Here is a 27737-nt window from a genome sequence, read left to right as displayed (position 1 = left end):
GTCAGGAAAAACAGTATCATCAAAATCAGTAAACAAAAATGTATCTTTGCAAATATGATGACTAGCACCTGTATCAAGCAGCCAAGAAGAAGAGTTAGTGTAACGCCCTGGTTACTCCAAGACCGTTACTGTGAGCTTTGAACCGTGCTTTACTCGCTAATTGAGTTCTTTGGTTATAACCGTGCATCTAGGTGTTATTAATAGGTTAAGGTGAAAAACCAATCAAAAAGGAAATGATATATTTTATTTAAAACATAAAACTGTTCATGGACCCATAAAAATGTTTACAAGTTATTTACAATCCAAAATGGTCATTACAGTTTAAAATTTAGAACCCGCCGACCTAAGTGGCAAAAATAGGGTAAATCCCCTAGTTCCTCTGAGAAACTCATTGGTCGTTGGGGTCAAGCGGCCGCATATGTACACATCACCACCTAAGCTCTCCACTTAAGGCTGGGTGAGCTTTTCTTTCCCTTTACCTGCACCACATAGCCCCCATGAGCCAAAGCCCAGCAAGAAAACTCAATATTGCATGTATATAATATCAAATGATGATCATGATAATCATACAAAGCTTATATCCCTTAACAGAATAGTGAATATCACTTTGTGGTTACATTAACCATGAAGGAGCATATAGCTCTAATCAAATGAGTGATTTAACACTTAAGGTTCTTTTAACCATAATGAGCGACTGACAAGCAAGTCACTATGGGGCTCAGCACCCATAGCCATGTGACAATCCAGTCACCTGGACCTTCTGGCCCTGGCTCCAATCAAATGAATGATTGTTTGGTAAGTCACTACGGGCTCAGCACACATAGCCATGTGACGAAGCAGTCACCTGGGCCCTCTGGCCCTGGCTCTAAGTGACTAGCCATAGGCTAGACAAGCGCATTTAGTTTTCATCGAACTTGAGGTCGGTCTGGCATTAATGCTCATTTGAGTCATTCAATGCAGATGTCAATTAGATCTAATCTTTGTCGGCTTGCGTTAAACATGCTAAGACCGTTCTTGACTTATTAGTCAATTCCAGGTGACCAGTGATCAGTACTACTACCGAACTTGACTAGTGAGTCACAGCTTCACAGTTAATACTGACACCATTGCCAATTCTGACTATTTAGTCAGTGCCACGCACAAGTGAGCAAGATTTTCTAAGCATTTGATATACAATCAATGTCCACATTTAAACACCCAAAATGCCTCAATAATAACCATGCATGTCACATATGGGGTGCAGTTTTCTTACCTCTGGTTCGATCGAGAAATAGTAACAGAACAACCCTTGAGAACGATCAACCTTTTGATTCCTTAGCGGTTACCTAATCATAACCAATTATAACCTCCATTAATGAAAATCAACAATGAAAGGGTCTTGACCTAAACCTCACTCCCGGGACCCCGAATTGTACCCAAACAGTGAGTAGATTCGATCCTGAGCCTTAGGAATTGAAACCTCAAGCCAAAAACCCTTAAAAATGCCCAAAACAGAAATCTGAAGAAGTAGAGTAGCGCTGTAGCGCTACCCCTCTTGCGGCCCAGCGCTCTAGACAGATTGAAATCCCTCTGACTAGCATTGTAGCGCCCTCTAGTGGGCGCTGTAGCGTTACAACTAGACAGAAATGCCCTGGAACTTTCCCCCTTCGACTCCACCATTTCCAACCTGAACCAAAAGCTCCCAAACCTCATTTTAAGTCCCAAATGAACCCCAAAAACCATCTACATATGTCCTAGGCATCATAACCCAAGTAACCCTAGTCAAAAACTCCCATTAATTCCCTTTAACCAATCTAGAAAACCAAGCTGAAAACCAAACCAATTCGAAGAGGAACCATCAGTGAGTGGCCTGAACATAGTCAGTTCATCACACAGAGTTTGAAACTTGGTAAAATATGTGGTAATGTCAAGATCCCCTTGTTTGATGTTTGAAATGGACTACTTCAGTTGATAAATTGAGGGCCATTGCTCTGATAGTACCGATCATGAAGATCTTGCCACATTGTAGAAGCACGATCACGATACAAAATGCTCTCATCTATGGGAGGTGAAACTGAGTTAATAATCCAACCCATAACCATTGAGTTGCAGCGGGTCCAAGAATTTTAGTGTGGATCATGAATCGAAGGTGTGGGTATTGTACCAGGAATGAAACCCATCTTGTTCTTGGCAACAAGAGAAATGGTGATAAATTGAACCCAAGAGTTATAATTGTTGCTGCCTTGGAGGATGCTAGAGACCAAAACAGCTCCAGGTTGGTCAGCGTGAGAAAGAGAATAGGGATTCTCATAAATGGACAAAATCAGTGGAGCTATGACGGGAGGAACTGTGGGTGGCGAAGCTGCGGTTGGCGGAGCTGTGGTCGGCGGAGGTGGAATGGACGAGGTAGAGCGGCCATGGTCAGAGAGAGGCGCGTCTGAATGAGCTGGAGCTCCATGGTTGACAGAGTTCCCTTCGGTTTTAGGGGTGTGGTGTTGATAACGAGTTCTGTCCATGGTGGTTTCGTTGATGGCGTGATGAATGTCGACTAAGAATCTTCAAAAAAGGAGAAGGATGGTGTCGAAACTGTGAAAGAAAAAAAAATGGCTTCGGATCAAGAAAAAATGTAACTTCCAGATGGTGTGATCGTGGTTCTTACCTCTAAGCCGAAGTGTATGGAGTTGTGTGGTGTGGTGGGCGAGTGATGTATGGGTTGTGTGGATGTCGATCGGTGGTAGAATGAGGCTAGGGTTTCAGTTGGCGGCTAGGGTATGAAGAAGGAAGATGAAGAAAAAAAAAATAGGGTATCATTTTATTACTCTGATACCATAACAGACCCTTGGGTCTAAAAAGAATATAGTAAAAATGTCACTTGGGCCTAAGACAAAATCTGATCTGAATACAAAAAGAGAAAAAAAAAGTTGCATATTTTTCTAAACTTAAAGTAGCAATATATATAGGGTCCAAAACAGAATCCCAAAACAATACAACCCAATAACAAACAAACCCAACAAACTAACTAAAATAACAACTCATCTATTTGTATTTTCTGTTAAAACCCCTATAAACCCGATTACCCAAATAGGACTCAAAGTCATCCTCCCTCGCCGTACAAACTAAACCCCCCACTAATCTAGCAGAGCAGGGCAATAGAAGAACTCCACATTTATTCTAGAAATTAAACAAAATAAACAAAAACAAAAACTAGATACCAAGAGAAAGAAGCTCCAAAAACAGTACCCCCTTAGACCCCCCAATATCTAGCACGTCTAAACAGCTCCGACTGCCCTCCACCACCCCTGCACCATGGAACCCCGACACCCAATAACCAGCCCCAGGAAGCTGACTCCACCCAGGGGCAACCATTCGTAGATGCCCATCCTGCCTAGATGCCGAATCCACCCAGCCCACGCCGGATTAAAGCTGCTGATACTCCCAGAAGCATTGCAGCCGAAATCTTGTCAAATAGAAGGAGCCTCCCGCCTTTCCCCCCAAATCACACCATCTACAGAATAATAATTAAGGATCCCCTCTCGGCTAGGAGTTACTGTACGCATAGCAGGAGACAACGCCGACATCCCCAGCCGATAAAATGACTGTGGAGATGAAAATGGCTACTCACTCAAGGGAGAGATAAAAAAGAAAACCATCGCATGTTGAAATTATTGTTCGAAATATTAGTTTTTTTTTAATGTCTTAATTTTTCAATAATATTTTATTCAAAATAATCTTTCAATTGATTTTTTTATCATAATCTTCTTATATTCATTTAAAAAATTATATATAATATTTTTTTTAACAAAACAAAACAAATATATTGGGAAATTCTATAGTAAAGATGTCAATTTAGCCCCTACTGTAAGGGGCCTCTCTCTTTTTGGCATGTAGATAAATTATAACAAATTTTTTTATAAGGCGGTGTATATTGTAGTTATAGCAGACATCCCACCAGTTTTCAGAAAATTTTGAATAATTTATGATGCCTAAAATATGGTTCAAACAATTAATTGCACACATTTTTTATATACGTGTGCAACTAACCATTATGAATTTTAATTTTCGACATTGTAAAATATTTATAATGTTTTGAAAACTAGTGGGGTGACTACTATAACTATAATATACATTATCATATAAAAAATGTGATATAATATTTATATATATAGAAAATATCAATGCCTCTACCAATATAGACTAAACTAACACCCCTATATATAAACACATTTCTTATTTTTTGTTTTTTATTATCGTCACAAAATAAAACAAATGGGGACCTATCATGGCACACTCACAATATGGGGCCAAAATTTAAACAAAAATAATATTTTTATTTTTGTATTTAAAAAAAATACATTACCAAGCGCAACCGATAAGTTTTTTTTTTAAAACTCAAATGCATGTGAGGTAAGCTATTCTCATTTTTAAAACTTCCTCAACTAGTTAAACAAGATCTTACTCATTGACTGGGGGGGCGAAGTGGTCATGGCCCCCCAACTTTTTCTTAATTTTTTTACCTAGTTATAATAATTAATAACTTAGTTATTATTTAATAAAAAAATAATAAATAAATAAATGTTATAATTGAAATTTGGATTTAAAGTTTACAACTATGAATCAAATTATGTATAAGGCCCATAATTAAATTGACCCATATTATTTGTTAGTAATCTTGACAAAGTTAGTCTCATTTTTTTTTTTAAACCCTAGTCTTTTCCCTAAATGAATGAAGACAAATAGTGTGGAGGTGGAGTCAATACCTGCAACAGCTATATGCATTAGCGCAGAAGCTCATACTGCTCTTTAATCTTCCTCTTCCACCAAAATTTTCTCCTGGAACGAGCCAATATCCTTCCAATCAAGACCCCTCTAGTCAAGGTCCTCCACCAAGTAATTAGTTATAATTATCTTTTATGTTTTTGTTATTCGTTGTAATTTTTTTTGTTGGGTTTATTTGTTATAATTTTAATATCTCATGGATTTTATTTTATTAATATAATTAACTATATGCCAGCAACTAATTAAAATTTCATAAGAAAATATATATTATTTGTTACAAAACTATACAAAAGGTTGATAAAACTGATATTGTTGGTTGCCATATAAGATGCTATAATTTAATTGATTGAAAGATTAATTGTTTGCTATGTGATCATGAATTGTAATTTGTACATAATTACAATTGACAAATCTGTTACATTAAAAATTATATATTTGTATTGTTAAAATTTATTTTTCTCTTATATATAGTTTCACAATACAATATTATGTTCAAATACTCTTCATGGTCATGGGAAAGCTAACAATTGATGTATTTTTTTAAAAGAAAAGACATTGAAGATCAATAATTTGGAGAAAATGGTCAAACATCTATTCCAAATTCTGAAAATTTAGTTCCCACACATCCTAAGAAGGTTCAAAGAATTGAAAGTGAAATATTTGATAATGCCTCTTTGGAGCGTGATCCTGGAAAACGTCCTCCAATTTGGGAATACCCAATTAATCAACAAGATGAAATTCGCCGAACTTATATTAAAGTTGGACCATATCAAATCAAACTTGAAAGCTATCCACCATTCGGATCAAAGGAGCATCTTCGACATTTTTGTAACTTTTGGTTTGAATTGTTTCCTCTTTGGCTAGAATACTCTCCATCTGTTGATGCAGTATTTTGTTTGTCTTGCTATTTATTTAGTAAGCCAATTGGACGGATGGAAGCAAACAAGTTTGTTCTTGGAGGATTTAAGAACTTGAAGAAATTCAACGATGGAAATAATTGTGCTCTCTTATTACATGTGGGTAAAAGTCCTAACTTAGTTCATAAAAATAATGTAAAAGCCTACAATGATTTGATGAATGCTTCAATACGTATTAGAGGTTTTATTGAAAAATAAAATTATGAGAAAATTGAGAATAATAGATTAAGACTTCAAGTTACAATTGATGTAGTCAAATGACTTGCCTTTCAAGCTTGTGCCTTTCGAGGACGTGACGAAAGTAAAGAATCAATTAATCAAGGAAATTTTCATGAACTTCTGAAGTTATTGGCATCTTACAATGATAAGGTAATGGTGATTTTTATTCTTTCATATATTATTTTCTAAAAATTGTATTCTTTTTTATTTCTTATGTTTGTATGTTCTTTCATAAAATAATTTGTTTAATTAAAATTAATGTATCGGTTGCAAGTGTTGTTCAATAAAATGCTCATTTAAATGCCACATATACATCGCCTAATATTCAAAAGGAGATTCTTTATATATTTTCCAACAAGGTCAAGAAAGAGATTCGTCAAGAAATTGGAGGCTCAAAATTTTGCATCATAGTAGATGAAGCACGTGATGTGTCCAAAAGAGAGCAAATGACTCTTGTTTTGAGATTTGTAGATAAAGAAGGGTTCATTCGTGAATGATTTTTTGGTGTTGTCCATGTACGTGATACTACGGTGTTAGCTTTGAAAGAAAGTATATTTTTTGTTCTTTCTCAACATAATTTAGCTATTTCTAACATACGTGGGCAAGGGTACGATGGAGCTAGTAACATGAGAGGAGAGTGGAATGGCTTGCACCCTTCAATTTGTAATGAATGTCCATATGCATATTACATCCATTGTTTAGCCCATCGCCTCCAACTTGCTTTAGTTGCAGCTTCTCCAGAAGTAAGTCAAGTTCATCAATTTTTCTCTACCTTGGTTTTCATTATCAATATTGTAACTACATCTTCCAAGCGTAATGATGAATTAAAGGAGGCTCAATCTGTTGAACTTGCTACTAAGATTGAAAATGATGAAATCGAATCAAGGGCAGGGCTAAATCAAATTGGCACCTTAAAGAGAGTTGGAGATACTCGTTGGGGTTCTCATTTGGATTCTATTTCTAGCTTACTCAAAAATTTTAATGCAACTTGTGTGGTTTTGAGTAAAATTGCAAAAGAAAAAGTTTCATATTCTCAACGTGGAGATGCAAATTTTGCGTGCAATCAATTATTATCTTTTGAGTTTGTTTTCATATTACATCTTATGAAAGAGATTTTGAAAATTACTTGTATTCTTTGTGTAGCCTTACAACAACAATCACAAGATATTTTGAATGCTATGCATATTGTTGCAAGTACAAAAATGCTACTTAAGAGCTTTCGAGATTCAGGATGGGATTCTTTCCTCTTGAAGGTTACATCATTTTGTGAGCAACATCAAATTGATATCCCATATTTGGATGCTCGATATGTTGCAAGGGGTGGAAGATCTCGAAATCAACAAGATAAGATTAGTGTTATGCATTATTATCGAGTTGATATCTTTATTACTACACTTGACTATCAGTTGGAAGAATTAAACTCTAGATTCAATGAACATTTAGTAGAGTTTCTTGTTCTTAGCACTGCTTTTGATCCTAGATATGGATTTAAATTGTTCAAGATTGATGATATTTACAAACTTGCAGAGAAGTTCTATCATGATGATTTCTCAGAGCAAGAAGTAGTACGTCTAAGAATTGAATTTCAACTTTTCGTGCTTGACATTCCAAATCATCCTAAATTACATAATTTATCTAGTATTCATGAATTGTGTCAAGGCTTGGTGAAAACAAGGAAAGCAATTATGTATCCTCTTATTAACAGATTACTTAGGCTTGTTCTTACTCTTCCTGTATCAACAACAACTACAGAACGAGCATTTTCTATCATGAAAATCATCAAGACAAAGCTCCGAAACAAGATGGAAGATAGTTTTTTGAATGATTGATTAATTGTTTGTATTGAGAAAGAAATTTCTACAAAATTTAGTACTGAATCCATTATAGATGAGTTTGCATCTATAAAAAATCGTCGAGCACAACTTACTTATTAAAATTGATGTTTTAAATTATTATTGTCGCTCTTTCTATTGAGATACTTGTTATTTGAAAGACTATAACTTGTTGTTAAAGGTTATATACATAGTATATTTGGATCTTTATGATGAATTATTATAAATTATAGTTGTATAACAATATGAATTATTATGTATGATATTTATTATACAATAACAAAATTGACCCTTGTCTGTCTGTAAATCCTGGTTTCACTGATCTTACTTAACCATATTCTCAATAAATTCAGAGAAAAACTTTCTCTTCAATAAAAAAAAAATCCATAAGTAGCTAAGGCACAAAGATTTTGAAATGGCTACATGTAATGTGTTAAACTTTCCAATTACGGTTTCATACTTCTCTTCTCATCAAATAATGACAATGATCATCACCATAGTCACCATCTTGATCATATCTTCCCCAACCTCTATTAATGCCAAAACCAAAACAAACCCACTTCCCTTTAAGAAAATATATGCCTTTGGTGACTCTTTTACAAACACTAGACACTGGCAACACCAGGTCGGCTACTGGGCCAAGTGGCTTTAACCATGCCTCTAACCCTCCGTACGGGATGACCTTCTTTCACCACCCAACAAACTGGTACTTAGATGGATGGTTGGTGATTGACTTCGTGGCACAATCACTTTCGTTGCCTTACTTGCCTCCTTATAAGTATATTAAGGGAAATTCACCAAATGGGGTCAACTTTGTTGTGGCTGGTTCCACTGCTATAGACCATGAGTTCTTTGTTAAGAACAACCTTACTCTTAATATCACTCCTCAGTCTATTGAGACTCGGCTTCTTTGGTTCGATAAGTACTTGAAGAAAAGTGTTGGTTGTAAAGCTTGTTGGGGTTTTATGCCCTAATTAAAACCCAAATTCTTTGTAATCTCATTTTATTATCAATAAAAGAATAGAAATCATTTTTTGACTTGGTCAATCACTTTGCTCACATGTTTTATTTTCATGATTATTTATTTAATATAAACTTCTATTAAATCCCGAGCATATAGCTAATCTTATTTATAGTGACGTAATCACAGTGGAATATAAATATGATTATATGTTCAAAATAAGTTAGTCCTAAGATTAGTCAGTGCACCGGATTTACACTGACTTGCCAATCTACGATATGATCTACTTACACATTACAGTGTTATGTTCTTTCCAGAACATTAGCAAAGTAGATAAGATCGGATGTATTTGTTACATCGGACAGGACCGATATTGACAGTTGATAAGATAAGTAAACATACCGTTATTATCTATTCTAGTCATATCATATAGTTGACCATAGGTCAATTCAATCTCAATTCTGAGTGGTTAGTATTCTAACTGATTGTATTATTTGAGTTCTTTGACTTGTTCGTTACCAGCTTACCCTACGGACTAGCCCATACTTACATCTTGGGAACTCGGTAGTATAATTGAGTGGGAGTGTTAATCATAGATATGAACATCTATAGCTTCTGATGAAGAAGTGAAACGATGGTTTCCTTTTAGTTTGGTTCAAGGTGTTAAATGATAGAGATCTCATTTCAGTAATTAAATTAGTTTACTGAAATATCATTTACAAGGAACTAAGTGTTTTAAGGATAAAATACAATGAGGGGTAAAACGGTATTTTAGTCCTATCTCATTGTAGACCGTCTATAGAGGATTGAGTGACAATTATGGTTGTAACAATGGATAATTAATAGCGTATCTATATTTGTTATAGAGCGTTCTATGAATTCAAGAGTGCAATTCCAAGTCTATAGTGGAGTCACGAGGAATTAATAAGTTAGTAAATTTATTTGTTAGATTTATGAAAACTTATTGGAGCTTGATTTCATAGGCCCATGGTCCCCATTGTACCTTGGATAAAATCATCTAGATAGTCTCAATTAATTGATTTAATCATCAATTAGAATTATCAAAGTTGACCAGGTCAATTTTGGATAGTTTCACAGAGTTGTGTAATTTTGAGAAGAAAAGAGAAATTATGGCAGATTTATTAATTAAGATAAATTGGTATCTAAATTAATAAATAAATTTAAATCAAGGTTCAAATTATAAATAATTAATTTGATAAAGGATTTAAATAATTATTTAATTAATTAAATCAATAGAAAATAATACAGGCCTTGATTTTAAGTCCAATGGGCTTATAATCAAATGGGAAATTTCACGGGCCTATAGCCCATGATAATTTCGACCTAGGGCTTCAAAATGGCTGCTATTTTATTGATTTTTTAATTAAATTAAATGGCCTAATTGAGTCTATAAAATGAGTGTTATAGAGAAGTCAAAATAAGGGTTTTTGATAAGTCAGATTTTCTGATAGTTTTATATTCTCTCTAAACACAAGTCCTTTTCTAAGCCTCTTTGTATTTTCTCTTCTTCTCTCTATATCTATCTCATGTGTTGAGAATTGCCCACACTAGTCTAGGTGGTTCTAAGGATACATTGGAAGATCGTGAAGAAAATAGAAGATCGGTTCAGCTTCTTGATAATACTCTGCAACAGAAAGGATACAAGAGTTAGAGAAACTGAAGGAAGGACTCTTAATTCCGCTGCGTATACTGTAAGTATTATATTATTTGTTTCTCTTTGAATTCAATTTTAGAAACATGTTTTAGGCTATCTCGTATTAATTTGTTTAATATTAGATATACATGAAAATAAATAAAGATCCTGTATAAGTTTTTTTCCAACAAAGCTCAAAATGGGATTTACAAGGTTGTTGACCTTGATGATGCTCGGTTTTGGGTTGGTGAGATTGGTGTCAATGACTATGCTTACACTATTGGATCCACTTTCTCTAGTGACACTATTCGGAAATTGGGCATCAGTAGCTATACTCGATTTTTAACGGTAAGATCTACTTACGTAGATGGTGAGTAATCGGTGAAATTGAATCTGTTTTGGTATCACTTTGCAAAAATGTGTCCGAAGTTTTTTATGTTGCAAAGAATTATAAAGAATGATTAGAAAAAAAAAACTATTTTACCAAACACATATTGTAACGCCCTACTTCCTTAGAGCCGTTACTAAGTGAGTTTAAAAAAGCATGCATCCAACTCGCTAATCGAGGTTTTAGGTCAAATAGTGTAACTAAGCCATAAACAAAGGAAAAACTTTAGAAATAATAATTTCCATAGAAAATCATAAAATTTTTACACTTGGGATCCCAAAATACAGTTTAGAAATATTTACAACATACAAACTGAACCAAGTCGACTAGACGACAAAAATATAGGTTTATATACAAGCATCTCCCAAAAATCCTCCGGTTGTGGCAGCCAGGCTGGCCAAACATGTACACACCACCTCACGCCTGCTGTACTCATGGTTGGTTGACCTTCTCTTTACCCTTACCTGCACCACAGAGCATCTGTGAGCCGAAGCCCAGCAAGAAAACCCACAAACAGATAACATATGCAACACATATATCAAGCATATAAACAGGCCACCAATGGGCTAAACACATATGGTCTAGCCGTCCCAGGCGTTTACCAAGCCCCGGGTTCGCGGACCACGCCGTGAGGATATCCCAGGTATCCTTTTAGGGACTCGCCCTGGCAACTCGCACTCCACGTGCTCAACACTGCTCCCGGCCCCTTGTCATTCTCGGCCTTGCACTCAACGTGCCCAACGCCGTTCCCGGCCCTTCGTCGTTCTCGGCCTACACCGTTCCCGGCTCCTACCGACCATTCATATAATAACATACATAGTATAACAAGCAAGTACAGAATTCTAGCATAATCAGTTAAAGGGCTACGCCCCGCAGTTCTAACATATTGGGCTTGGCCCTGCATATCAATTCTATTTAAACACATTGGGCTTAGCCCTGCACACAAGCTCTATGGGAACAAGGGTTTTCTTACCTCAGTTCCGAGCTCTTCGAGCACCGATGCCCCGAGCACAGTCCTCTAACTTGAGCCTCGCCGAAACCCTAGTCACAACATATTAACAATATCCATCCATCAAATTCTAATCCAATAAATAACTCCGAGCCATAACCCTAACCTCCGGAACCTTGAATTCTATCAATCCGAGTGATAAAATCCATCCCGAGCCTTACCCATTGAGTTCCCAAGCCTAAACACTCTTAAAAACTCAAATTGGCACTAAGGGCCGCGGCCCCACCCTCAAGAGTCGCGGCTAGCCTCAAAACAGAGGCTAGCACACCCCTGCAACACACACAGGCCACAGCGTGCACACCAAGCGCTGCGGCGCGCATGAACTTCTCGACCTCCCATGGCCGCGCGCGCACCCCTCCTAGGGTCGCGGCCCTCCCCACCGAACCCAGATTTTCACACCATTTTTCTAAACCTTTCCTTAAGCTAATTCATCCTAAACTTAACTAACAATCCCAGATAACCAGCACAATCATTTCAGCTCAATAACAGCACCAAAACCCCATTGAATCCTACTCCAAAGCTCAACCAAAACACTTCAAACAGATCAAACTTAACCAACATGCAAACTCTTACAAACCAGCAGCAAATCTAAGCATATTCTTATAATTAAAGCTTACCCCTTGCTGAATTCAATCCCAGAAGTTTATCCTCAATCCTCAAGCTCCAAGCTTCCCAAGATTTCTCAGCTGAAATCCTTCTAGTTTCTAGCCAATTCTTCCAAGTTCTCCTTAAGTCTCCAAAGAGAAAAACATCCACTTGCTTAGAGAGAAAATGAGTCGGTTCCTTAAGTGTTCTGAATAGTTCTAAGATTTGTCTTATTCAACTTATGTCTATGTGGTCACCTCAAGGCTCGGGGTACCAAAACGTCCCCGAAGGCAAAACGGTAAATTTCCCAAATACTCCCACCTAGACATTCTATCCTCAAATATATCTCCAAATATTTATTTCCATGTCCCGATAATCCCATAACACTCCTAGTACCCAATTTACCCCTCGACTCGCCCCGAGTCGAAATCTCAACCCCGTTGTGACTCTTTGGCTAACTGCGCCCCAGGACTGTCTCGGATCGTGCTGCACAGACATATCACATGTATATAACATTTATCACATTTATACCCCTAATATCCAGACGGGGTCCTCATGCACATTTAACTCAACTAAACATGCATCATAATCATATATTCACATAAATCCACGTATTAGCATATTAAATCATTTATTGCCATCCAGGCACACTAATCAAGGCCCTAAGCCCGATTAGCAAATTCGGGTCGTTACACATATATATTATGAGTTTAGAGAAAGAAGATTACTCATGTATACTAATTACAGTCTTTGAGTTTTGTACTTTAGTATTGATATAATTTTTGCTCTTCTTTTAGCAAAGAAATATAGCCAATATTTATCATTTTTCTTGAGTTGTCCAACTAACTAGTCTTTCACATATCATGTACTTTATTTAGCTAAAGAAAAATCTAGTTTTAACATTAATGTATGAGAATTTGATTATATTGACAAATAAAAGCACTAAGATTTGTAGTTTAAATTAGTGTATTTTTCTTTTCTCACTGTATACATAAATAGTAGATATATGCATTGTGACTTCTGTCTATAAAAACACATCGTACTATAATAAACATATGCTCCTGGCTCAACCGCTTAAAACAAAAGTAGTAACTTAAGAGAATAGAAAATAGAGATCTCATTTTGTAGTTTCAAATATACAGGTGGTGATGGTATATTTTCATTTATTAGATACAAGGTTCTCACTCACATCCATTCAAAAAACACCTTTAAGCTAGTCCTAATGACTTTAGTGCAGACCATTGTGTTTTCAAAATCTTAGTGCTCTTATATGATGTATTATTAACTGGTTTTTGCAGGCATTGTTAAAGAAATGTGCAAAGTATGTTGTGGTTCAGGGCTTGCCAATGTCAGGATACTTGCCTTTGGCCATGACATTAGCTCCCCCAGAAGACAGGGATAACATAGACTGTGTCAAGAGTGTCAACAACCAAAGTTACAGTCACAACCGTTTCCCCAAGCTGTCATAACATACGTCGATTACTGGACTGTCTACCAAACCGTCATGCAAAGTCCGACCAAGTTTGGTATGAAGGAGACATTTAAAGCCTGCTGCGGCACGGGCGAACCCTATAACTTTGATGTGTTTTCCGTTTGTGGGATGCCTTCTGTCAATGCCTGTCGAAACCCATCTCAGTATGTAAACTGGATGGAGTTCACCTCACTGAAGCCATATATAAGGTGGTCTCCGATATGTTCCTCAAAGGATCACTTACTCAGCCTCGTTTTAGTTATTTGTTAGACAGAAAACTACACCAATGATGAAAATGTCGCCATTATATTGTATTATTAGGCTTTAAAAGAATAAAAACTTTGATTCATGTCCTATGAACTGCTAATTTTTTTTATGCTTACTCTACTGTTTCTCACGATATATCAGATGGAGCACTTGATTTTGAATTGAGTTTTCATTCACATTATCATTTGTCAAAGAGACCAATAGTTTTATTTCCCTTACATGTTCAGCTTGTTTAGGAATCCCAGTTAAGTTTAAACATGATTTCAGTTCCTTGAAATAGAATAGGCTCTTTTGGGTTCGATAATTAATAAATTTTCGTACTATATCTTGTCATCTATGGAAGCTAAATTTCTTCTCAGGGACCTAATTGAGATGACTTTTATTTTCATAGCGCTTGTATTCATATATATAAGAGCAAACATGTAATATATGCATAGCTTCTAGATCCTATATTTTGTGTTTGTGCAAATAACTTTTTAGACTTTATGTTTTGTAAAATGGTTCACATAGAATACTAAACTCAATTTAAGTCAAAGTTTTATAAACTAAAATTACAAATAATTCACCAAACTAATAATTCAAAACAAAAATAAAATCATTCTGCATAATAATTGTGTTGTTATATTCAATTTTTTTCTTTATAAAAATTAAGTTTATGGGTCTATTTGAACAATTTTACTAAACACAGGATCCAAAAATGAATTTATCAAAATACATAGTCCAAATAAGCAATGAGACAAAACACATGGTCCAAAAAAATATAAACTCAACTTATTAAACAATGGCAATTAAGTTTTGGATGTAAATTTTTTTTACTAATTTTTTATGAAAAAGATTGCTTGGCATTACCAAAGTATCAATGTAGAAACAAAAATATAAAATACATTATCCCAATCAATTAACATCATTATCATTTTTTTTCTATTCTTTATCTAGAAAACAAAATGATGAATTCAAGGTCTCTATTTTTCCACTTTAGCAATACCATGCAATCTTTTCTATTAAAAATTAGTATAAAAAATCAGATATTATTAGTTGCTACTATTTAACAAGTTCAGAGACTTAATTGCTACATTTTTATAATTTATGGACTAATTTACTAAACCATGTATAGTTCAGGGGCGTGGTTGTAGACTTGATTCACTGATTTTAAAATATTAGTTTGAAAATTATATTTTTAATTTATTAAATTTTGAAAAGGAAAAATATTAGTTCGTCTTCTATGTTTTGTTAAATGATAAATCAGACCCTACTTTTTGTAAAATAGAATAAAATGATACCCTAAGCCTGATTTTGGTCTACCCCTCGTCTTCTCATCTCCCTCCTCCTCCTCCTTCCTCTTCTTCTTTTAGATATGGTTCTCAAGGGAAAATCTTCACAGCTTGGGGCGGAGACTAGAGCAAAGGACAAAGCTTAGGGAGGAGTTTCTCAGCAACGATGAGAAGGCTTCAAGCAGATGCAACAATGAGAAGGCTTTAGGTGGAGTTTCTTAGCAACGATGGAACTTCAGGCGGATGCAATGACGAGAAGGCTCAGGCAAAGCTTTCAATCGTGAGCAACGATGGGGAGAAGGCTAAACTTCCAATCATGAGCAGCAATAGGATGAGAAGGTTGGGCAATGGTGATTCTGAGTTTATTCTCGGTGATAGAGGCTAGAGGATAACAAATCTGAGTTTGTGAGTGTTCAAACTCTTTTTCTTCGGTTGAACAAATTGTTCTTGTTGCATCTGACTTTTTGAATCTCATTTGGTCTATGAATCTGAGTTGATGTATTTTCATTTATAATTTTAATATTTTGGTTTAAATGATGTTGTTTTTTGGATTTTGACCTAGGGTTTGTATGACTTTATAAATATTTGATTTTTGTTTGATGTGTTTGTGAGGAAGTGAAAAAATAAATAAAAGAAGAAGGAGCTACGTTTTTGGTTGGTGAGAAAGATTGTTAGAAATTTTAGAAAATTCAACAAATAATTGTGTTTGGCTGGTGGGAAAGTGTAAAAAAAAGGAAATATTATACTATTGTTTAAATTTGTTTCGTTCATGAGAATGCAAGGGGAAAATAAGAAAAAAAATGAAATTTTCTAAATTGATGAGTTTTGTTGAGGTTGTTTGGATGGTGAGAAAATGTGGGAAAGTGAGGAAAAATTTTAGTATAGTTTTGCTTTAATCAATTTTTTAAATTTTGTAAGGTTTGATTAAGTAATATATTTTTTAATTATTTTGATACTTGTTTTTTCTAATTAAGTAAAATATTTTTGAATTTTTTTTATTTTTATTTTAAAATTAATTTAATTTATTTTTTTATTTTAAAATTTATTTTTAATTATTTAATAAATAGTTTATACTTTTTTGGACCATGTGTTTTATCCAATTACATGTTTGGACCCTGTATTTTTTAATAAATATTTTTTGGACCCTGTATTTTGTAAAATTGTTTAAATAGAACCCTAAAATCGATTTTGGTCAAAGTTTTCTGAGCTAAAATTACAAATAATTCACTAAACTAACAATTTAAAACAAAAACAAAATCATTTTGCTTAACAATTGTGTTATTATATTCAATTTATCCTTCATTAAAATTGGGTTAATGGTCTATTTGAACAATTTTACAAAACACAGGGTCCAAAAAAGAATTTTTCAAAACACAGAATCCAAACAGACAATGGCACAAAACATATGGTCCAAAAATGTATAAATCATTTAATAAATTCATTAATTCAAAACCTGAGGGTATTTTAGTCATATTAAAAAATTATTTGACTAAAATCGGATTCAGGGTATCATTTTGTTCTATTTTACAAAACACAATGTCCAATTTGTCATTTAACAAAATATAGGGGCCGATCGAGTATTCGGGCAAAACACAAGGCTAAACTAGTATTTTCTCTTTTGAAAATAAAACTTGATGCTAATTTAGGGGCTGATTGATAGTTAATTTAAAAATATAATTTTAGAAAATTATTTTCAAATCAAATGATTTGAAAATATTGAATTTAAAAATAAACTATAAATTTTTGAAATCTTGAATGATTTTGTGTTTTTTAAATTTAAAATTCTTGGAATAGAAAAAAAAAACACAACAAATTATCGTTTTCTCTTTTATTGAAGAATTTTGGCTCAATTTTCAAAAATAATTTTTTCTATTTTCTAAAACAAATGTACTAATTAAATTTTCATTAGGAGTTTCTATAATTTTTAAGTTCTAAAAATGATAAAACTATTTTTTAAGATTTCATCACTGTTTTTGTTAGTTAAGTCAAAACTGAGGTCAAACACTAGCCTCGTTTTATTTCTACTTGTTTTCCACATTAGTTCAAGGCTTCGTTGGAATCGTGTGTGTGCCTAGGTCTGTCACAGCTTGTCGTGTGTGTGATTATGTCTTTTTGTTATCCATTATGATGTTTATTAAGCTATTGGACTAAGTTATCGTTCTAGCTCTATGTTTTTTTTTTTAATTTTAAGAAAAATTAGAAAAATCGCGGGAGGTCTATGAAAATTAAACTTTATTAATTTCAGGGAAAATATCAGTTTTGGCATTTGTATTTTTCTCAAATACGCTATTGGCTCATGTATTTTATTAAATGATAATTCGGATTTTATATTTTATAAAATAGATCAAAATAGTAATTTATATCCAATTTTTGTTTAAAAAAATTTAAATATAATTTTTCATTCTCATCTCCTTTACCACTTTCTCAGCTTCTATAAATTCATTACATCACTAACGACATGAGAATTAATTTTATAATTGAAAATATATTTACCAAAATCAGGTCTAGGTTACTATTTTAATCTATTTTGTAAAATACAGTATCTGAATTGTCATTTAATAAAACACAGATATCCATCGTGTATTTAAGAAAAACACAGGAGTCAAAATAATATTTTCCTTCAATTTTATCAATAAGTTTTGGAAGATTTTTTGTGGAGTTTGTTAAGATTATGATAACATCATCAACTTAAGTCATATGTTTCTCCAAATACTCAACTAAACGGAGGTCTCAAAGGACTAAGCATAATGCTCATTTCATTTTCAATGTGATGACAGTCATGGTGCTTGGCTATTTAACTTTTCATTTTTTTTCTACGGTATCTATATAGTTCTAGAGTGGTCTCATTGCTTCACTTGTGTTACTTGTATTTTGATGGAGAAAAAAAATCACCAATAACCAAATTTATTGTATCCTCCATGTCCCACCAATTATTTAAAGATATATCATTTATTTATTTAATATATATTTAAATTATTTACAATTTTCTTTTTTTCCAACTATAAATAAATGAGGTCTCTTAAAATAATTGGTGGGACATGGAGGGGACTGAAAATTAGGGACAGCAAATTTTTTTTCTTTGATGGAGATAAGAAAATTCTGAAATTCATGTACAACTTTACAAACAATACTACAAGTCATTTAGCTCTCTCTCTTTATTTTCATGTTACTAGACGCGGGTCATAAAATCTGGGTTCGTGAATATTATTCAACACGACACAGATTTTAATAAAATGTTTTTTTATAATTAATTTTATCTAATATTTAATTAATTGATAAGATAATTAATATTAATTATGTATATAAAATAATAATAAATGTAAATATTTTATTATTATTTTACTAATTATGTTTAAAAATGTAGAATGTTGAATTTATAGAAGAGAGAAATATGAATTGTGATGTTTAAAAATGATGTGAGACTTTTTATTTAGCAGATTCAGTCATACATTTTACACCTAATGGTGCACGTGAAATGTATTCTTTTTTTAAAAAAAAGAGATTTCACGTTCGGGGACGTGAAATGCATTATTTTTTTTAAATGAATTTCGGACTCAATACTTTTCATGTTCCGCTAAGCAAGACGTGAAATGTTATCTATATATTTAATGACTTCCAACTATTGTGTAGGACATAAAAAGGTGCTCTAAAAAGTCCATTTTGTAGTAGTAATAGTAAAGACACTTGGAATTTCATATAATGGTGTAGAGTTTAGCTTCTCCAAAACTCAATTACGCAAAATGACTCGCATTGTGATGAAATTGCTCATCGTTTATAGAGAGCTAATTAATCGGCAATAATAAAAATAATTAAAGATTAAATATTTATTGATTGTCGTGACTTATTTAATATTTCTTTTTTCAAATATGGACAATTATTATTTCATATGTTTTTATTTCACTAAGATTTCTTTTTATTAGCCACGAAGAATGATAATGAGTTTTGTTGTTCTCTCGTCATTAAATTATTGACACGTTTTAAAATATTACTAGATGCAAACAACGTGCAATGCACGTTTGCTTAGTTTTATTTATATAATTTATTAATTATATTTATTAAATTTGTATCATTGTCATATAAATATTTCAAATAAATAAACAATACTATATATAAAAAAATAGCATAAACATATTAAATGAAAAATTAAACCACAACACTTTTTATGATTTTTTTAATATATATATATATAATATGATAACATTTTTAAACATAAATGATAATTTTTTTAATAAAATTTAATATTATGTATTATATATTATTATTATAATAATATTTTATAATATTTAAATTTATATTGACATAAGTATTAAATATCTAGTCTTGTATTAAATATTATTATAATAATAATATTTTATATTATTTGAATTCATATTAATATAATTAGTAAAAAAAATAAGATTATATATTATTATCATAATAATATTTTATAACATTTAAATTTATATTATCTAATTTTGTATTATATATTATTATAATAATAATTTATATTATAACAATGATATTTTATAATATTTAAATTTATATTAATATAATTGATAAATATTCATTTTTAAGTTAGTTTTAAAGGTATATTTATTTAAATATTTATAATATTCCGTTAAAGTTAACAAAACAAACCGTTAAAATAAATAATTTATGTTATCTACACACTTATTATATAGAAGAGATATTTATTTAATGTACCAATTTATTAATGATATTTTAGTCAAAATAATATTTTAATTTGATTTTTATCATATTTTTTTATATTTATTTTAAAAATAATATATAATGGTTGCCAAACATATTTTTTTTTATTAACCAAACAAAAAACAAGAAAAAAAAACAAATATATAAATTACCAAACACGTTTCTTATTTTTTGTTTTTTATTATCGTCACAAAATAAAACAAAAGGGACCTATCCATGGCACACCAGAATATGGGGCCGAATTAAAACAAAAATAAATAAAAAATTTCTATTTTTGCATGTTAAAAAACAAAAAAAATTAACAAATACATTACCAAGGGCAACCTATATCTTACTATGATATGTTTTATTTTAACTCAATGCATGTGAGGTAGACTATGCTCATTTTTAAAACTTCCTCAACTACTTAAACAAGATCTTACTTAACCCCATTCTCAATAAATTCAGAAAAAACTTTCTCTTCAATCAAACACAAAAAAAGAATCCATAAGTAGCTAAGGCACAAAGATTTTGAAATGGCTGCATGTAATGTGTTAAACTTTCCAATTACGGTTTCATACTTCTCTTCTCATCAAATAATGACCATGATCATCACCATAGTCACCATCTTGATCATATCTTCTCCAGCCTCTATTAATGCCAAAACCAAAACAAGCCCACTTCCCTTTAAGAAAATCTATGCCTTTGGTGACTCTTTTACAGACACTGGCAACACCAGGTCGGCTACTGGGCCAAGTGGCTTTAACCATGCCTCTAACCCTCCGTACGGGATGACCTTCTTTCACCACCCAACGAACCGGTACTCAGATGGACGGTTGGTGATTGACTTCGTGGCACAATCACTTTCGTTGCCTTACTTGCCTCCTTATAAATATATCAAGGGAAATTCACCAAATGGGGTCAACTTTGCTGTTGCTGGTTCCACTGCTATAGACCATGAGTTCTTTGTTAAGAACAACCTTACTCTTAATATCACTCCTCAGTCTATTGAGACTCAGCTTCTTTGGTTCGATAAGTACTTGAAGAAAAGTGTTGGGTGTAAAGCTCAGAATGGAATTTGCAGGGCTGCTGACCTTGATGATGCTCTGTTTTGGGTTGGTGAGATTGGTGTCAATGACTATGCTTACACTATTGGATCCACTGTTTCCAGTGACACTATTCGGAAGATGGGCATCAGTAGCTATACTCGGTTTTTAACGGTAAGATCTACTTACGTAGATGATGAGTAATCGGTGAAAAATGACTTTTTTTTTAAATCATTTTAAAAAACTGTATGGAGAACTTTCAACACGGTATCAAGAATATTAAATAAATTGTTAAGTGGATCTAGAATTTCATTTTACAAAAATTATCAAAACAATAATATGTGCAAAATGACTAAAAAAACTATTTTACCACTATGACTTCAGAGCAAGAAAATTACTCATGTATACCAATACAGTCTATGAGTTTTGTACTTTAGTATAGATATAGTTTTTCTCTTCTTTTGGCAAAGAAATATAGTCTATCTGTCATTTTTCTTGAGCCGTCCAACTAGTTTTTGACATATTACCTACCTTATTTAGCTAAAGAAAAATCTATTTTTAATATTAATGTATGAGAATTTAATTATATTGACTAATAAAAGCACTTAGATTTGTAGGCGAAACCAGTATATGTTTCGTTTTTTCCTCACTGCAGATATAAATAGTAGATATATGAATTGTGACTTCTGTCTAAAACAAGTATTATATAATAGATATATGGTCATGGCTCCACCACTTACGACAAAGGCAAGACTATGACAAAAATAACTTCCATTGCCAGATGAAATGAATTACTTTTTCCCATCCCATGTGAAGTGGACTATAGATTCTACAGTATAACTTGTAAAAATAGTGATCTCATTTTCTAGTGTCAGACATTAGGTGGAGATGATAATTTCATTCCGGGTAATTCTATAGTTTCATATCCTTCTTGTAGGATACACCCTTTACCATTCATCAAGATTGGAGATGATAATCATACTTTATCATAATTTTTTACAATTTAAGTCTCACAAGCATTCAAGATCTTTAAGCTAGTCCTAATGACTTTAGTGCACACCATTTAATACTACTTATGTATTCAAAATATCAGTGTTCTTATCTGATGTGTATTATTAACTGGTTTTTGCAGGCATTGTTAAAGAAAGGAGCGAAGTATCTTGTGGTTCAAGGCTTGCCAATGTCAGGATGCTTGCCTATGGCCATGACATTAGCTCCCCCAAATGACAGGGACAACATAGGCTGTGTCAAGAGTGTGAACAACCAAAGTTACACTCACAACCTAGCCATCTTAAAGCTGGTGAAATCTCTTAGAAGACAGTTCCCCCGTGCTGTCATAACATACGCCGATTACTGGACCGCCTACCTAACGGTCATGCAAAGTCCAGCCAAATTTGGTATTAAGGAGACATTTAAAGCTTGTTGTGGCACGGGTGATCCTTATAACTTTGATGTGTTTTCTGTTTGTGGGATGCCTACTATCAGTGCCTGTCGAAACCCGTCTCAGTATGTGAATTGGGATGGAGTTCATCTCACTGAAGCCATGTATAAGGTGGTCTCTGATATGTTCCTTAAGGGATCACATACTCACCCTCGTTTCAGTTACTTGTTAGACCAGAAATTACACCAAGGATAAAAATGTCCCCATTATATTGTATTAGGTATTAGAGTGTCCTACATCGAAAAGATGTGAGGATACAAACTCATTGGTTACTCCACTCATTAACTATTGATTTTTAGATGGAGTCCCATGTATCTAATCAAACCTCCGTTCTATACTATGTAACATTTCCTTCTCTTACTTTCTAAACCATTCTACTAAATATTATCTAAACTTCCATTCCTCTCTCTTACATTAGGCTTTAAAAGAACAAAAACACAAAAGAAAAGAATAAAAACTTTGAATTATTTTTTTGAGTGTAATCTGCTGTTTGACTCACAATATCAGATGGAGCACTGAATTTTTTAATTGAGTTTTCATTCACAATATCTATTGTCAAATAGACCAATAATGCTATTTCCTTTACATGTTCAGCTTGTTTAGAAATCACAGTTGAGTTTAAACATGATTTGAGTTCCTTGAAATAGAATAGGCTATTTTTGGTTCGACAAATTAATAAATGCTACATACTATCTTGTCATCTATGGAGGCTAAATTTCTTCTCCGGCACCTACTTTGAGAAGACTTTCATTTTCATAGCACTTATATTCATATATAGGTACAACATTTAATATATGCATAGCTTCTGGACACCTTTGACAAAGAAAAGTAAACCCCACTGCTTTGTTCACCATACTAAAAGATCCATGTTCTTCTATATGATCAATTTTACTAATATTGCTGTACCATTTAATATCATAAGCTAAGTCAGAAAGTCGGTTGTGCCTTAGAGGGGTCCCCTGCCCTTATTTAGTATGGAGAAGCCCTTTAAATTGATTTGATAAGAAAAGTCATAACAAGAAGAAACCCATAAAAACCCCAAGTCTTCAATATATTAAATTATACATAAGAGACATGAATAAACACTAGTGAGGGGTCCGGGACCCAAACCCATATGGGACAAGGAAAGGCTAACTGTTTTAGAAAAAAATCTCGTTTGGTCTTCTACCACAAAAATTGAAAGGAAAGATAGAAAGACATAATATTCTCCACTTCTACGTTTTAAGAATATATTGATAATCAATAAAAATGCTAAGTTTGTTGGCCAAAAGGAGATACCAGAATATTGGACAAAAATAGTAATACACAATAAATAAAAGTCAGTTGGTAATGGCATTGGATGAATATTAATAAAGAATAAACAGCATATTGCTGTGATTGCCAATGCATGTGAGCCATTATTTACTATAAAGACTAGTTTTGGGATTAAGGATCAGAAACCAACACCCATGCCAGAAAATTATTATACATTTACTCAGAGATAACACTTCATTCCTGGATATATATGGAGCGTTAATACAAGTTCTCACAATGAAAACCTCTCAATATACTATATATACATGTGATGGTCAGCAATCTTCTCTTCCTGTACACCATTGGAGTGGTTTGTTAGATCAAAAGAGGTACTCATAATACATTACAAATAGGGCATCAGGGATATCCTTAGGCAGACTGTTAATGAAAAGAAAGAACCTCAGTGCATCATCCATTAATGCAGTTTCAGTGTCAACTACATCATTTCCACTAGTCAGAACCCACAAGTCCTCTGAATTCACTCTCTTTATGCTTCCCCGGCAGAATGGGCAGGACTCCGACCTTGTGTTCCTGTAATGCAAGGAGTAAGTAAGGATCATGTCAATACTCAACAGTTAATGGCATTAACGTCTTTGTCATAATTACACACTAACGAATGAGAAGACAATGGTGAAGAGAGTATTTTTTTTATTACCAGTCACGGTAGCAATTGATGCACATGGCGTGGCAGCAGTTAGGCAAAACCATTTTGGTACAAGGCTCTAAGCAGATCCCACATTCATCTTCCCTCTCCAAGTCCACATCCAAAAGCTTCCTCTTTTCTTCATACCTCTTTCTGACTACCATTTCCAAGTTCTGACTTTTCTCTTGAGTGATTTCAAGCTCTGATGAATCGTTATGGAGACACTGAAGTGATGGGAGTATAACAACTGCAGTTTAAAACCGAAAGACAAGACCAATCAATTGCCAAAACAAGACAGAAATGAGTTCCATGCCATGCTAGACACGAAACATACAGTTTGAACACACAATCATACCATTTGCTAAACTTAAGAAAACTAGAAATACTAAAGCTAACTTCAAAGAGTAGAAAACTACTGAGAAATGTCTACCATAGAATTCACTAATGGATGCTTTTCTTCCATAAGAACCAATATTTGGCCTTCCATCCGATTGCACCTGAAGACAAAAGAAAATAACAACCAGTTCAACTTCTAGAACTCAAATTTCACTCAAACAATTCAAGCTAATAGCCATAATTTTTTTTATAGAAACACATTATCAAGAAATTGGAGATTCACCTTATGTACAACAACATGGAAAAGATTCAAGTAGCTTGAGAGTAGGCATGAAGACGAGCAATCCATCCATTGTAACAAAAATACAAAAATGGGGGCCAAATCACTGTAAACCAATTTCATCTGAAGATAGGTACCACCTTTGCCTCTTGGAATGGAAGCTGCCCTGCAAAGACATTGAAATTCAAAGAATAATGAATCACCTGATTATGTGCAATGTAAAAGAAACATTATGGATCAAGCAACATTGCAACAATATATTAAAATTAAGCTTATTTTTTCTTTAGTTCATTTGCAATATAAACTGCAAATCAAACTTGACTTAAATCTATAAATTGCTTTTACAGAGAATCTTTAAACCCAATATTAATTGAGTTTGACTAACAAAAAAGTCCTAACTACAAAAGAAATTGTTTATATTACACTGATAATAATAACATTTGTCAATGTAAGCTGCACACTGTGGTCAACAAACCACAATAGCATATTAAACCAAACTCATACGCTCAAAAACAACATTTTTATACACATTCCATCTCCATCTAAAGTTTCAAACCCAAATAGTTTGCTTTGATTTTTTTTTAACACACATTCCTGAACTTCATAAACATTAGACATTAGACATGGAATTTTGTTTTATTTTTATTTTCAATAAATATTTTAATATTTTGAAGACAAAGAAACCCCAAAATGAAAAAGTTAATAAGCTCTTCCAAACTCATCTGACTGAGTGATTCTCTTGGGTTTCATAAAGTATGACTCTATTTTACCTCATAAAGTATGGAAACCCCACCATAACATAATACATTACCAATCTTACATATAAAAGCAGCTCAAATTCAGCTCCAAAAATAAAATGCATGCGAAGTAATTTTAAAAAAAAAACACAGTAAGAAAAATAGAAACTCACAGCATATTAGCATGATGAACATCAGCCTCGAGAATCTTAAGGGAGTCTTGGTAAGATGGCCTAGCAGCAAGTTGCTGATAACAGCCCAACATGTTGTCACTCTTTTCTCTCCTAAAAATTGATGCTTTATTCAGTGGAAGAAAATGGGAGCAAATAGAGAAAGACAAATCAAAGACAGGGGAAACCCAGAAGCCTGCAACTGGTCTTATAAACACAAACCCACTTTGAAAAATCTTTGGTCTTTGATAGGAAAAGGTCTTTTTCGGAGTGTAAATGAAGCTAGGAGCGTTGGGTTGAGGAAGATGAAAACATGAGAAGAGAGAATTTTAGGCTATGGGGTCTACCTTTTTATGTTTTGAAAATTTTTGTTGGGTTTTAAGTTATTTTTGAATTTGATTACCCACTAAACTGAGTTTGATCCTTTTGACTTTTTGACTATGATAGTTTGACCGGCTTCATTGCTTTCATCGCTTTGGGTGAGTGGTTATGAGTAGGTATATTGTGCTTCCAATAAAATCAACCTAACTAGTCAGAGAGAGAATGATTGGAAATAGATGCAGCAGGCACTATGCAAGCCAGGCAGGACCACATTCACAATCACATCACATCACTTGATTTTGGGTTGGGCTAAACTACATTATCCCCCTTTATATTGGGCTTACCCTATATTTGGTAGGAAGAAAAGTGAAAAAAATAGAAGAAAGAAAAGTGAAAAGAAAAATAAAATTGAGAAGAGAAAAATTAGAGGAAAAATAGTGTGGGGCCACCAAATTTTGTTTCCTCCAACTTAGAAAGAAAAATGATAGAAAAGTCTTAATAAAACTAAAAAGATTAAAATATTTTTACAAAAACTTATAATATTAATATTTTATAAGATAATATAGTAGTTTTATTATATTCTAATTTTCTTTCCTTCCCACATACCCAACAAATAGTAAGGAAATATATTTTCATTTTTTTCTTTCTATTTTTGTATCCCTCACATATTTTTCTTCTTTCCCATTTTCTTTCTTTGCTACCAAACATAGGGTGAGAGTCAGCTTTTCACCAAATGATCATGTAATCAAGAAAAAATGTGATATATAACTACTTTTATTATTAAGAAAACTTTACAAAAATATGAGAAAAAACAAATTACTTTATATATTTATGGGCAAAAAACTTGTGACAAATATGGTAATTCTAGCAAAAAAAAAATTTTAATATGGGAATGCCACAAAATACCATAAACAAAAATACGCACAATCTCTCTCTTACTTTCCTATTTCTCTCCATCTCTCATGTATCTTTCACTCACTCTCCATTTTCTCTCACAACAATGGCAGCCAACCATTTTCTCTCACAACAATGGGAGTTCTTTCACACTGGCAAATGGACGACGTACATCCGGTCACCACCGACGCCATCTTCAATTTGTCTTTTTCTTTGCGTTCTTCTTCTTCTTCGCTTTCTTCTTCTTCTTCTTCTTCTTCTTCTTCTTCTTCTTCTTCTTCTTCTTCTTCTTCTTTACATTCTTCTGCGTCTTCTTTGTTGTTTCAGATCTGTTTTTTTTTTTCAGAACTAGTTTTTTTTCCAAATCTGTCTAAGTAACCAGTTACTATCACGATTTTGTTTTGTTTTTAGATCTGAGTTTTTTGTGGACCTAGCTGTAACAAGTTACCTTATTTAATCTCCTTCTTCATGGTTGTTATTAAATCCGATTTTGTTTTTCAGATTTGCTTTTTTTTATAAAACTACTTAAGTAACTAGTTACTGTCACGATTTTTCTTTGTTTTCAGTTCTGAGTTTTTT

At 33.1% G+C, this 27737-nt stretch overlaps 3 protein-coding genes and 1 pseudogene across 3 annotated transcripts; 3 read left to right on the top strand and 1 right to left on the bottom strand.

The window, feature by feature from the left end:
* The first annotated feature begins 6517 nt into the window (after positions 1-6517).
* LOC133831971 (uncharacterized) lies at positions 6518-7720 on the top strand. Its single transcript, XM_062262370.1, has one exon. It carries the CDS (start codon positions 6518-6520, stop codon positions 7718-7720), a length of 1203 nt encoding a protein of 400 aa, XP_062118354.1.
* A 487-nt stretch (positions 7721-8207) lies between these two features.
* LOC133828863 (GDSL esterase/lipase At3g48460-like) lies at positions 8208-14081 on the top strand (annotated as a pseudogene).
* A 6048-nt stretch (positions 14082-20129) lies between these two features.
* Positions 20130-22831, top strand: LOC133828862 (GDSL esterase/lipase At3g48460-like). The gene is made up of 2 exons (XM_062258939.1): positions 20130-21217; positions 22176-22831. The coding sequence occupies exons 1-2, from the start codon at positions 20534-20536 to the stop codon at positions 22677-22679; spliced, it is 1188 nt and encodes a 395-aa protein (XP_062114923.1). The 5' UTR covers positions 20130-20533; the 3' UTR covers positions 22680-22831.
* Positions 22832-23793: 962 nt separating this feature from the next.
* LOC133830145 (E3 ubiquitin-protein ligase AIRP2-like) lies at positions 23794-26389 on the bottom strand. Its single transcript, XM_062260067.1, has 5 exons — positions 25947-26389; positions 25040-25202; positions 24851-24917; positions 24433-24667; positions 23794-24308 (listed from the first exon to the last, which is right to left on the bottom strand). The coding sequence occupies exons 1-5, from the start codon at positions 26036-26038 to the stop codon at positions 24098-24100; spliced, it is 768 nt and encodes a 255-aa protein (XP_062116051.1). The 5' UTR covers positions 26039-26389; the 3' UTR covers positions 23794-24097.
* Between the last annotated feature and the right edge of the window lie 1348 nt (positions 26390-27737).

The sequence above is a fragment of the Humulus lupulus genome, chromosome 4, assembly GCF_963169125.1.
Source record: "Humulus lupulus chromosome 4, drHumLupu1.1, whole genome shotgun sequence".
Lineage (NCBI taxonomy): Eukaryota > Viridiplantae > Streptophyta > Magnoliopsida > Rosales > Cannabaceae > Humulus > Humulus lupulus.
The sequence above is the reverse complement of the archived record's forward strand: the minus strand, read 5'-3'. Positions and strand labels throughout refer to the sequence as shown.